General features: G+C 40.8%; 1 protein-coding gene across 3 annotated transcripts in view; it reads right to left on the bottom strand.

Annotated features, from left to right (window-relative positions):
• Positions 1-13,385, bottom strand: part of CATSPERE (catsper channel auxiliary subunit epsilon) — a 173,246-nt gene that overhangs the window by 10,669 nt on the left and 149,192 nt on the right. For all 3 annotated transcript variants that reach the window (XM_027612349.1, XM_027612351.1, XM_027612350.1), the window contains 3 exons: positions 7,688-7,787; positions 1,778-1,864; positions 133-290 (listed from right to left, as the gene is read on the bottom strand). In XM_027612349.1, coding sequence (XP_027468150.1) covers positions 133-290; positions 1,778-1,864; positions 7,688-7,787 — 345 coding nt within the window. The remainder of the gene's footprint in view (positions 1-132; positions 291-1,777; positions 1,865-7,687; positions 7,788-13,385) is intronic.

The raw sequence follows: 13,385 nt of genomic DNA, 5'->3' as shown, positions 1-13,385 counted from the left end.
TGTCTTATGTGATGTTGCCATGTTTTAGTGTAATTCATTTATTGGACTTTGTCAAGTAGAAATTGTATTCAAGCTCATCATTATCCCTTTAAACAAATGCTAAAACGATTATAATAAAACATTTATATTCACCTATAGTTTGGATCCAGGATCTTCACACAAAACACATACATTCCAGAATGGTCCTCAGGCCAAATTAAATGATTATAGTTAGACTTGTTGATTATTTCATATGGTTGATTTAAATCTCCTGGTTTTCCAATAGCATAAGAGAAACAGTGCTTATAGTTCTGAATAGGAAACAAAAGACAAAAACCTTAAGGTCCTTCTCTAGGGGAAGAGGTGTTGGAGATTGTAGGGGAGAGGAGAAAGTATGCAGCAGCTAGAGAGGAAAAGGGAATGAACTGGAGAAATACACTTATGTTTGTCCGGCAGTATTACAGGACTGTTTTAATCATGAAATTAAGGTGAAATAAACCAGCATGGGTATGTATTCCTTTGACCACAGTCGGCTGTCAAGGCAGATAGTTGGGATCTAACTAGGGTTGTGATTTAGCTACACAAGTATGAAGAAGTGAGAGGGAGGAAGGAATTGAGGGTACACATTAATTGAGTGTTATAATTATTGACCATGGAATTTAAGCAGCATAAAGAGCAAGAAGAGAACCTAGGGGCAGGGTGAGCGTGGTTATGTCATTTTGAGGTTGAAGGATTGTTCGAAGGATTGTTCGAAGGATTGTTCGAAGGATTGTTAGAGTAAAGGTTCTAGGGTTATGTTGCTGGAAGAATACGACATTGTGGCTGGAAAGTGGGATGTTTTGAGATGGGACTACAGAGGATAATACAATTATTTGTATGTATCTCTGTCTTGACATGTGCAGATTCTGATGCAGAAGCAAAGTAACATTCCTGTTGTAGGGGTTAGATTTTATGGGGTCAGGTACCATATAGGTCACTTTAATTTATGAGATATGATTTTATTCTCCAAATAACAGAAATTAATTTCAATTCAAGAAAGGTTGATTGAAAAAATTGAAAGCAGTATAGGGATTGATAGTTGGCATTCAGAAATGATCTTTCAGTTGTTTTTTCTTTTTTTAAGATTTTACTTATTTTGAGATAGAGCAAAAGCAAGAGAGTGAGAGCATGAGCCAGGGGGCGGGGCAGAGGGAGAGGGAGAAGCTGACTCTCCACTGAGCAGGGAGCCGGATACAGGGCTCCATCCCAGGACCCTGGGATCATGACCTGAGCCAAAGGCAGACGCTTACCCAACTGAGCCACGCAGGCACCCCATGATCTTTCAGTAGTACAAGAATTGAAAGTTCAGGTGTTCTTTAGAAAGACTCACTCTCGGGGTGCCTGGGTGGCTTAGTCAGTTGTGTGTCTGCCTGTGGCTCGGGTTGTGGTTTTGGGGTCCTGGGATTGAGCCCCCCCACAGGGGGGGCTGTGCTCGCTCTCTGTCAAGTAAATAAATAAAATCTTAAAAAAACCCTCACTCTCAATGCTTCAACATGTTTGTCAGATATTTAATAAATCTGCAAACAGATTTTCAGCAGAAAAAATTAAAACAAAATTGTTAGTAACAGAGGAACAATGGAAGATCAAATAGAAATTAAGATGATGCATTTCTGAAATCACAATATTAATCCAATAGAAAAGTTGGATTTGATTTTCAAAAGCAAATTTAAATCCAAAACGTTTTCATCAAACTTTTGTTAATACTGAAATGCCAAATTAGTTATTATAAATAAAATCTGGTAGGTAATATTTTCCTTACTTCAGGTCCCCAGGCTTCTTCTAGTGGGAGGTGCTGGTTAAGCTTAGTCATTGACTTCCACGTCTGGGCTTCATTTAAACAACCACTCTGTCAAAAAATTGTACATATAGGAATTTAAGAAACAAGTGAGCAAAGGAAAAAAAAAAGAGAGAGAGACAAGCCTAGAAGCAGACTCTTAACTATAGAGGACAAACTGATGGTTGCCAGAATGGTGGTGGGTAGGGTGAATGGGTTAGGTGGGTGATGCAGATTAAGGAGGGCACTTGTGATGAGCACCAGGGGATGCATGGAAGTTTTGAATCACTGTATCGTACACCTGAGACTAATATTATGCTGTATGTTAACTAACTGTAGTTAAAATAAAAATGTAATAAAAATTGTACACACATATGTTTGAATATAAATTTATTCATAAGTATTTAATATATTTAATACCATTGAAAAATATATATTTAATTCTTTTCATTATTTAAATGTTTGCTGATACACGGGGGAACAATTGACATTTGTATATTAACCTTGTACAAAAAGAACTTCTTAAACTCACTAAGTTTAAGTGTTTCACATGAAGTCATGTTACTTGTGAATATGACAGTCTTATTGCTTCCTTTCCAATCCTTATACTTTTAATTTATTTTTATTGTTTATTGTTTGCCTTATTACAGAGATCAGAAACAATGTTGTATAGAAATGGTGATAACTGGCACCCTTGTTTTACTCCGGACTTCAGAGAGAAAGCTTTCAAATTTTCACCACTAAGTAAGATGTTTTCTAAGGTTTTTGTTTTTGTTCTTGTTTGTCTTTTTGTACTTACATTTTATTAGGTTAAGGAAGTTACGATATACTTATTTTGGGGGTTATTCTTTTTTTTTTTTTTTAAGTAGGCTTCACACCCAATGTGGGGCTTAAACTCATGACCCTGAGAATTCCAAGATTTATTTTATATTATTTTTTTTAAAGATTTTTATTTATTTGTCAGAGAGAAAGAGAGCGCAAGCAAGCACAAGCAGGGGGAGTGGCAGGCAGAGGGAGAAGCAGGCTCCCCGCTGAGCAAGGAGCCTGATGCGATGGGGTGCTGGATCCCAGGACCCTGGGAACATGACCTGAGCCGAAGGCAGATGCTTAACTGACTGAGCCACCCAGGTGTCCCTCCAAGATTTATTTTAAAAATAATGTTATGCATGAATAATTTTTTAATTGAATGACTTTTCAACTATTATAATAATCCATGCTTATTCTTCTTTATTCTATTACTATAGTGGATTTCTTTGATTTTCAAACGATATTCCAACTCTATTTATGAAATAAACAAAACTTGTCTGGATGTGTGATTTTTAAATATACTGCTGAGTTTGATTTGTTAGCATTTTGGTTAGGTGCTTTGTATTTGTGGTCATGGGTGAAATTGGCTCATAATTCCTTTTTCTTTTAAGGTCCTCCTCGGGTCCTCCTGGATTCACAAAATGAATTGGGAAGTGCTCTCTCCACCCTAAAACTCTGGAAGAGTTTTTAGAAAACTGAAGGAAAATTTTCTTAAATGTTTGGTACACTTCATTAGGAAAGCCATCTGGGATTAGAGATGTCAGACATTTCTTTCTTAGAATATAAGAAACTTCGGTAATTTGTGTTTTTCAAGGCATTTGCTATTTTATCTGTTTCTTCATTGTCAAAATTTGTTGATATAAATTTGTTTATAGTAACCTCTATTATTTGGGCTTAAAATGATGATATGCTCTTTTTTTTCCATTTGTCAACTAGAAACATGTTATAAAGAGATGCTTCCCCTTATCCACTATTTGGTTATCCACTGGTATAGTTCATTTGGGGACGGTAGGATAAATATAGGTGTCTTTCTCATTTCTTGCCATTTTTTTAAATAAGGAGTTGGTTCCCTATCATTCTCCGAAGGTGATTTCTTGAAAAAATCATTATGAACTCACAGGTTTAACATATTCAATGGGTTTTAGCAAGATTGCGATAACTATCCATAAGGAAGCTCTAATTGTCCCATCTTTGGCCAACCTCTTCAATTTGACTTCCGATTACTTTTGACATGACCCTAGCAGTCTTTGGTTATTCCTTGCTAATGGGAATGACAAACTATTCCAAACTCATCATGTCCGTTTCCTCCCCCAGGCTTGGAATCCGCTATTTATCTAAGAATCCCCAGTTATTTTTAGTGGGAAATTATATTTCAAGACAACCGACTGGGTATTAAGGATACTTACTGCTACTGATTAGTTATGTTTCTAGGGATTTTAATGGACAGTGTAGGAAAAATTTATCTCTCTCTCTCTGAACAATATATTTATATACTTTTATCCAGATCACATGAGTTTCCAATACCTCATGAGTTTACACTGAATCTTATTCAAATTCAGGATATTTTGTCTAACTTCTTCTATATTACATATGTATCTCCTTGCTTTTATGCCAAAAACACTTGGTGAAGAATTAGAATATCTCACTTTACACACCTCAGAAGACCAGAATAACTAATACAAATATTACCCCTACTATCATGATTACTGAAAAGTTATATTTTCCCCCTGGTGTATGCTTTCATATTCTCCTAGCATATTTTATAATTGTATTGTATCTATATTGTTAGAGAATACGTCCATTATATACTATCCTCTTTCCCCTTTAATACTCACTTTGCTTCAGTTTTGCAAGTAACTCTATACTACATTATGCTTTCCTCTAGTTCTTATGTTGATATCTCTTTAGTGATTTTGGTGGTTTGAAGGTTTATTATTTAGTAAGTTACTCAGGAAGGGCTCATGGGAACAAAATCATCTGAGCTTTTTACACGTTAATAGCAGTTTGTGCCTTCTCTAGAGTCATCAGTTTTGCTGAATATAAAATCCTTGGCTCGTGTTTATTTTCCTTTAGTATCTTGAGTATTTTACTCCATTTTTTCCTGGCATAAAGCATTGCTATAAAAATTATAATTTAATTTTATTTTCCTTATATGTAAATTGCTTGCTTTGTTTGCCTAGATGGCTGCTTGGGTAGGCTGTTCTGATTTCATATTCTTGAGTATATGCTCTTTAAATATGGAACTTCAAGTCTTTTTTTCTGGGGTGGGGTAGACATGTTTTCTTGAATGATTAGCTTGGTTTTGTTCCTTTGTTCTGGTTTTCTCTTTCAGGATGTCCATTTACCCGTCTATGGGAGCTTTGCCCATCTTTGGTATTAAATCATTTTTATCCCATTGTTTCTTTTCACTTTAAAATTTTTCCTCTTCTAATTGCATGTGTCTTTTAAAGCATTATCCATTGTTCATTTTCATTTTTTAAGGGCTGTTTTCATTGCATATAGAATGTTAGATTTGGACTTTATTTTCTTTCAGTAGTATCAGTAAAGATATTTTTGTTCAGGAACGCCTGGGTGGCTCAGTGGGTTAAGCGTCCGACTCTTGATTTCGGCTTAGATCATGATCTCAGGGTTGTGAGATCGAGCCCTGTGTTGGGCTCCATGCTGGGCATTGAGACTGCTTCAGATTCTCTCTCTCTCCCTCTCACTCTGCCCTTCCCCGCTAAAAAAGAGGGAGGGAGAAGAAAGATATTTTTGTTCAAAGTTTTCTGGTTTGCATTATTTCTATAGAGAAGTCAGCCTTAAGTCTTATAACTACTCTCTTGAGAGTAACTTTTCTTTTTTCCTTTGGCTACCTTTAAGGTTCTTCTCTTTGTTTTTCATTTTAGAACTTTAACTGTAGTGTTTCTAGATGCAGATTACTTTTTCTGTGCCTCGATGTCTTTTGCCTTTTGGGAAAATATTGCTTCTGGCAAACACTCTCTCTCCTCTCTTTTTAGGACTCTAGTCCTCATATCTAGGCAGTGAATCTCCATTATGTTCTTGTCTCTATTTTCAATCAGCTTATCTCCCTATGCATAATTCTGGGCATTTCCTTCTGACCCCTCTTCCAGTTGACCAATTCTGTCTTCAGCCATCACTCCCAATAGTTGAGTTCCTAATTCCCGTTATTACAATTTTGATATGTTTTTTCTAGAAGTGATTGGCAGCTCAGACAGAGGCATGGATAAGGTAGAACGATTGATGTTTAAAGTTGCCACAGGGTGCACAGGAACAACACTGGGGAAGGTGACTTGCACATATTGGCAAGACGGTGGCAGAGAGAGAGAGAGAGAGAGCAGAGGGCTCCATATGGTGGATGTCTAGACAGACAGTGTGAGGAAAAGCAAGGGGCAGAGGCATAGTGGAATAACACCAATAGAGCTAGAGAATTGGGGGTTGAGGTCAAAGACCAGAGTGTTTGAATTTAAATGTAATTATAACAGGGGAAGCTGCATTGGTCAAGGCAGTCTCTGCTGTGCTGCAGTAAACCCCAGCCCTCAGAGCCTTTACGCGTTGCAGTTGAATTCCTAATCACACGTACTCCAGTGCAGATGCCCCTGGGGAGATGGTTCCCATGGATGGACTCTCTGCAGAGCAGTGGATTAGACTTTTCTCTCTAGTGGCTCCTTGAAGAATACCCTCACCGGACTCTTCTCATCCGACTTGCATCTCTCCATCATTGTTGCTGTAATAGACCGACTATGGAGGAAGCTAGGAAGCACGGAGGTTCATGTGAGCCCTTCTCAACACCTCATCCTGGAAGTGACGCCTATCGCTTCTGCTCATTCCACAGCGTGAGAGCCAGTCACACGGCCCCACCTAGATGCACACGGGGCCAGGAAATGCCCTTCCTGTTTAGAAAGTGTCTTCCCAGCAACAGCCCTACGTGATGGCTAGCAGAACTCAGGAGTCAATTGTCATTGCTTTCAGGGCAGGAGGAGAACCCATCAAGTTCTCAGTATGAGAGAGCAACAGGTGGGGATGGGGTACATGACGCCTGGATGACAGGGGCCTCAAACAAAGGACACTGTGCTTAGGGTGAGGAGATACTGATCTGGAAATGACACTGTGGGTCAGGGAGCACTTTAATTCCAGAGCTCATCAAGAGTACCCCTGGTCTGAGAGAAAAACATGGAAAATTATATTCTTGGAGAAATGTTTGCTGAAGTGTCTAGAGTCATTTAGCCCTAAGGTATATTAGAAAAGTTCGAGACAGTGGAGAGTAATGGGGATCTGGGCCCAGGTGGAAGGAGGACAGAGTAAGCATGAGGTTGTGAGGAGAGAGTAGGCCTGAAGGATGCACGCTTCGGGGGCTGGACAAGTGTAGGAGGAATATGGTGGGATGGATTTATTTGGCCACAGAATTGAAAGACAGTTCTTGCAACATCCTGAGCAGGTGGCAGGTGGAATTCGTTGTCTCCTGGCTGCTATCTGGGTGGGTTCTCCTTCTGGGAGAATTAAGGTCTCTGATAGATGAGAAAGCTCCTTTGGAAGGAGTTATCCCTCTGACTTTGTTTGAGCATGAGATTTCTGAGGAAAAGTAGGAATCAATGCTGTTTGTGGAGAGGCTCTGCAAAATAGAAAGTGCTGTCAGCAAGGAGGCTGAGCTCGACCCGTCAGAGGACGGAAGAAACCAGGAGAGTGTGGGGACAGTGAAGCCAAGGTCAGTGGGTCAAATGACGCAAGGAAGTCAAGTGAGATGAAGCCTAGGGAGTGTGCCCTTAATGTAGCACCAGCATGATGAATGTGTGAGAGCCAAAGGCAGATCCATAAATAATCAAACACAGAATACACTGTGGCAAAAAAAGAAAATATTCACCTATAATTGCGTCACCCTACTCTAAACATTATTTTATTCTTCTGATGACCAAGGCTTCGCTTGTCACCAATGAATTTCAGTAGTCACAAAATGTAATACACAGGTCATATTTTTTTTTCTACCCACATGTAACTGGTTCTATTTTCCTTAGATAATTTATATATAGATTTAAAACAGAGCCGCAGGTGTCACTGCATGCTAAGTTCTATTTCATTTCAAAGATGCCGTACCTTCTTCATGGTATTATTAAAGCTGTAGTCCTTCCTGCCGTGTATTTCCCACACGATGAAATTTACTTCCACGTCTTCCACGTAGCCATTGTCATTGTATCTGAGTGAGATAAGCCAACACAACAATAATTGGTTAGAGCCGAAGAGAGGTTGAGAGTTGCAGTCCCCCGCCCCCCCATCTGACGGGCTTCTCTGAACAGTGCTGCGACCTTGTGAAGTGGCTTAATGTTCTCGAAGCCTCAATATTGTCACTTCTCTGTGAAATCACAACAGTGCCATTGTATAGGTTTCCTTCAGCTCTCGAAATCAACCTCCTAGTAATAAAGCAGGAAATGTTCACCTTTTTCACAGTTGGAAGCGTAAATGCTGTTCACTTTGACAGGAACCGCGTGTTGAGGAGGTGAGGGGAGTGGGGGCCCTGCCGAGTCGGCTGGGAGCAGGGAGAAAGAACTGAGGAAGGAGGAAGGGCACCGCAAAGGGCCCCTGGTGTCATCTGATCAACAAATATTCATGGGGTGACTGTTGCATCTCACGGGCTCACTGTGCTGAGAACAGAGATGCTCCAGAGCTCCCGGGGGACCCGGCTGGAAGACGGGGCTGAGTGTCAGGGGGTTGGCAGCAGCAGGGAGAGCTGAGGTGGGGCCCAAGAAGCAGAAGCGGTCACCGGTTCCTGGGAGCCACAGTCCCGCGCAGCCCACGCCCAGACAACTCGTGATGACTTTCACCCACAGCAGCACCCCCGCAGGCGGTCCTACAGGGACTGGGGGCCCACTCCCCAGATGCCGGCACGGGAGACAGAAACCCCGTTGAGCTTATTCACCCCAAACTCAGTGTGTTTCAAAAGAGATGCTACTTCAAATTGTTAAGATGTGTTTTTTCTTCTTGCTACCATATGAAAATAGGGGTTTGAGACCAAAGCTAAAGTTCAGTTAGTGGTAAAGTTACACCTGTGCATTACCAGAGCTTACAACTGTTTTAAACACGGTCATGTCCTCTTTTTTCCATCCGTCATTGCCCGTTTTTCTGAATGGGACTGTCCCCACCCTGCTGTGGATGGAGATTTCACTTAGGACTTTGGTCTCAGGCACTGGCTCCTGGGCTCTGACTCTTGGACTGTTGCCCCAGGGTCGGGTGCATTCTCTTGCTCCCCATACTCTCTGTGTCTCTCCATAAGATCATGGGTCTTTGACCGTGGTGTTTCCTTACTCACGGCCCACATTTCTGCCTGACATCGCAGTCGCTCCCCCTGGCTCTCCGTATCTGCTACAACTTGGCGCCATCCATTTCTGCTTATAAAAACCAGCTCTTGTCTGATTTACAGATTGGGCAGGAAATCTGTACACACCAGAAAGTGGTACCTGAGAAGCTATTTTATTTCCATCTGAATTCATTTTTAAGAGCCTTAAAGACATGAACTCAGATGTGAGTAACCAGGGGTTAGAGTCATGGTGGTCGACTTCTTTCTTGGCACAGGAAGAGGGTCATAGAGAACTCTAAACTCTAAAGTTCCTCCCACAAGAAAATGCACACACGTGTGTGACACACTCAATTTTGTATGCAGTTTTGGAGATTTGGGCCAGGCTTTAGCAAAGCTCTCATTCTAGGAGCTTTGGAAGGTGCAACATTTTTGCCTGCATCTTCCAAAAGCCATCAGATTCTTGAATTATTAAGAACTAATTGTAAAGCCATATGTTTTATTTAAATTTTAAAAAAGATCTTCCTTGAACTGGGAGTGGACGTTGTTGACACAAAAGCAATAAGCTATAGTGTCATCTAGTGGCAATAAGGATAATTACATGACCCATACTTCTGGGTTTATAATCTTTGGATAATGCTTTATTATTTCATGGAGAATATGGGACAAAAATACTTGCCCGTGTAAGCATGGCTTATTTTCATTAATGTTCATTAAGAGGATATGATACCAGTGAGACCTGAGAAATTCAGAAATGTCACTAGTGGGCGACTAACTTCCCTATAATTTGTTAACTTCTCCATTGTGACAGTTCCGCTATTAATCCATCGACACATATGTTTTCAGTCCTGTGGGACCACTCAACCCAGTGTATTAACCATGTCTCTTACTTTCTGTTTTGTGATGCTTTAATAGTTGGGTTAATTACCGCAGGAGAATTGGAAGCAACATGCCTTATCAAATGACACCCGGTGGCAGAGACATACATAAGTTACCCCAAGAAAGACGAGTGTGGCCACATGGCCCAGAGTGTTGTTGCTGCTCTATGACCCCACCTCCTCCACCCCCACAGCCTCTCATGCGCCCCTTGGCCTCATCACACATCCAGGCCTGCCTTTCTGCGCTTTCCTCCTAGGGGCAGTTCCCTCCCTGCCCTGCATCCGGGATTCACTCAGTTGCTCTCGCCCTGCTTCCAACATCTCGCCCCAGCCTTGGATGTCACACCATGCCTTCCGCATTCATGCACAGGCTACTTGAGAAATTCAGATATGCGGCACTGGGCCTGCTCGCAGTGTCTTAAGTCAATTGTGCCTTTGGTATTGTCTGATAATCTTTCTGCCGGTCCTTGGTCAGCCTTTTTCATATTACCCTCAGTGACCCTGACACCCTCCTCAAAACCTCTCCTCAACCCCTCGGTGCTCCCAGTGTACACGTGGCCCTTTCTGTTTCTTGTAAGTAAAATGAGGCTGTCAGACATGACTTCTCTCAGCTCCTGCACTCCTCTGTTTCCAGTCACTTCCCACATTTAGTTTTACTTCCCACCTCCTTCCAAGCCTCAGAGGATGAATTCTCCTTCTTCTTTTAACATTGCCACCTGGGTCTTTGATCCTACTGCCCTAGTTTTCTTCGTGGACCTGGCTCCTATAGCTTATTTTATTTTAATAAGGAAATGTTTCAAATAGTCAGAAAAACACAGAGAATAATGTGAAAACTCTTACATATTATTTCCATCCAGGTTTTATACTTTACTTATCCATAAACATATCCATAAATCACATATAGTATTGCTTTATGAGTTTGCAAATATACATACAGGATATTACACTGTAAATATCTTTTGGCAACTTTTTTCCCCACTCAATATTAGGTTTTGAGATGGATCCATAGAAATTTCCAGTCTCTTGGTCTCTGTTTTCCTCAGCAGCAGCTCTCTCCTGACTACTCCTCCCCTATTCAACCTGAACTTGGTGGCTGACCCCCGGGATTCCCTCTTACAAGCATCTTTTCATTCATTTTAAGGGCCGTGCCCCATTGCATTGGCTACAATGTATACATCCAAAAATGTTTGCTATGTTTCATTATGTATATTTCACCACCAGTAAAAGAATCTATATTTAAAGATGCCATAAACAAACATGTCAGCCACCTGTCTTTTTCACCTGGTTTATGGTAAGATATCATGAGGTAGCAGGAAAAGTAAGAGTGTGTGATATCCTGGAAGCCAGATGAAGAAACTATTTCAAGTAAGAGAGAATGATCAGCTGTGTAGTTCTGGTTGCCCAGATCAACTAGGGTGAGTCCTGAGGACCGAGCACTGGGCGCGGTGGTCGGAGGGCACGGGTCACACTGGGTGGCAGTGCTAGTGACGGGTGGTGGCCAAAGCAGGCTGGGAGGGATGGGGGACAGCAGGAGGAGAGCTGGAGACGTGAGGATAGAAGCTACAGGGGTAGTGGGGGTCACGAGAGGGTTTTTCCTGTTTTTGTCTTCGGTAAGGGAGAGAACTGCAGATTTCTCTGATGATCCAGTAGACAGGGAAGAATTGATGATGCGGGAGAAGGTGGGGCGAGTTTCAGGAGCAGTTTCTTAAGTAGGAAAGCAGGTGGGGATCCAGTTCACAGATGGAGAGAGAGACCTTAGATACACATATGTTCACCTACGGGGATAGGAAGACAGACAGAATTCGTGGGCGCAGATAAGGGGGTGGAGGTTTGTGGAAGATCTCTTCTGATTGACGTCACTTGGACTCGTTCATCTTCCTTATTCTCTCTTCTCATCTATCAATTATCCAATTATCTATCAGTTATCAAGCCCCTACCTATTATAATCACTAATTTTTCTCATAAACGATTCCTCTTCTTTGTCCATGCTGCAGTTTCAATCATTTGTGTTTTTCTTCCACAGACTACCAGTACAGTTTACTACCTGTCTCGCTCTTTAGACTTGTTTCCCTGAAGTTCATCTTCTCCCTTCTCCCAGAGAGGACTAGCTAAGGCAGATATTTGATCATACCGCTCTACCATAGTATGGACAGGAAGTCTCCCACGATCTGGACTCCACCGAGCTCCAAGCTAGTTTCTCTTGTCCTGACACTTCATGCCTCACTTTATGCCCCAACAGCATTATACTGTTTGAGCTGTACATCTTCTTCCTCAAACCATCCCTTTTGCTTGAAAGCCTCACCCAATGGAGCTCATTGCCACCTTCCCCACTTTTCTTCTTCCCTCTCTGCCTTCAACTAAATATTTATTATCCTTTAAGACTCAGTGACTCAGATCAAAGCCCTTCTCCCTTCTGTAGCTGGGTTGGATTCTTTTGAGTTTCCTTTTTATTATTCCATATCAGCTAATATGGTGACCTGATTCATCAGACTCTTAAGCCCTCAATTGAGAGAGGAAGTCCTCTCTCAAAAAAGAAGTGTTATTTATCTTTGAATTCCCAGGACCTAGCACAGTAAAAGATTCAGAAGTGTTTAATAGTAATGAATTGAAGAGAAGAATACACTTCTCTGGGAGAGAACATTAACATTATTTATCCTTGGAGGATTAAGACACTTAAAAACATAAAACATAAAACAAAAACAAAGCAAGCAAGGAGCCTGGGAAGATGGTGGAGTAGGAGGACCCTGAGCTCACCCCGTCCCATGTTTTCAACTTGACTAGTCCCAAGTCAATAAATCAGAGAGCAATCTAAAAATGGGAGGAACAAACTCTACAACTAAATATAGAGAAGAGAGGTAGGAAACACCAAAGCAATAAAAATGAATATTTCTGTAAAAAATCAGTAAAGGAACTCACAAAAAAGGATATAAAATGTAATAACATAAGCCTAAAACATGGGGAGAAAAGGAGAAAAGAATGGGTTCAAACTTAAATGACCATGAAATCGATAAAGACTGCCAAATGCAGAAGAGGTTATATACAAACCTAATGGTAACCATATATTAAAAACCACGAATAAACATGCGAGGAATAAAGTGAAAGAAATCTAAATATATCACTAAAGAAAATCAGCAAAACATGCAAGAGAGAAAAACAAGAAAGGACTAGAGGAAATCTTTAGAAACAACCACAAAACAAGTAACAAAATGGCAATAAATACATATCTATCAATAATTACTTTGAATGTAAATGGACTAAATGTTCCAATCAAAAGACATAGGGTGTCAGAATGGATAAAAACAAACAAACAAACAAACAAACAAACAAAACAAGATCCACCTATATGCTGCCTACAAGGGACTTATTTTAGACCTAAAGACACATGAAGATTGAAAGTGAGGGGATAGAGAGACATCTATCATGCAAATGGAAGTCAAAAGAAAGCTGGAGTAGCAATACTTATATGGGACAAAATAGACTTTAAAACAAAGACCATAACAAGAGACAAAGAAGGACACCATATAATAATAAAGGGGACAATCCAACAAGGAGGTAAAAATTATGAACATTTATGCACCCAACATGGGAGCACCCAAATACATAAAACAGTTAATAACAAACATTA

This window comes from Zalophus californianus, chromosome 10 (assembly GCF_009762305.2).
Source record: "Zalophus californianus isolate mZalCal1 chromosome 10, mZalCal1.pri.v2, whole genome shotgun sequence".
In the NCBI taxonomy this organism is placed as follows: Eukaryota; Metazoa; Chordata; class Mammalia; order Carnivora; family Otariidae; genus Zalophus; species Zalophus californianus.
Note: the sequence above shows the minus strand (reverse complement) of the source record. Positions and strands in the feature narration are given on the sequence as shown.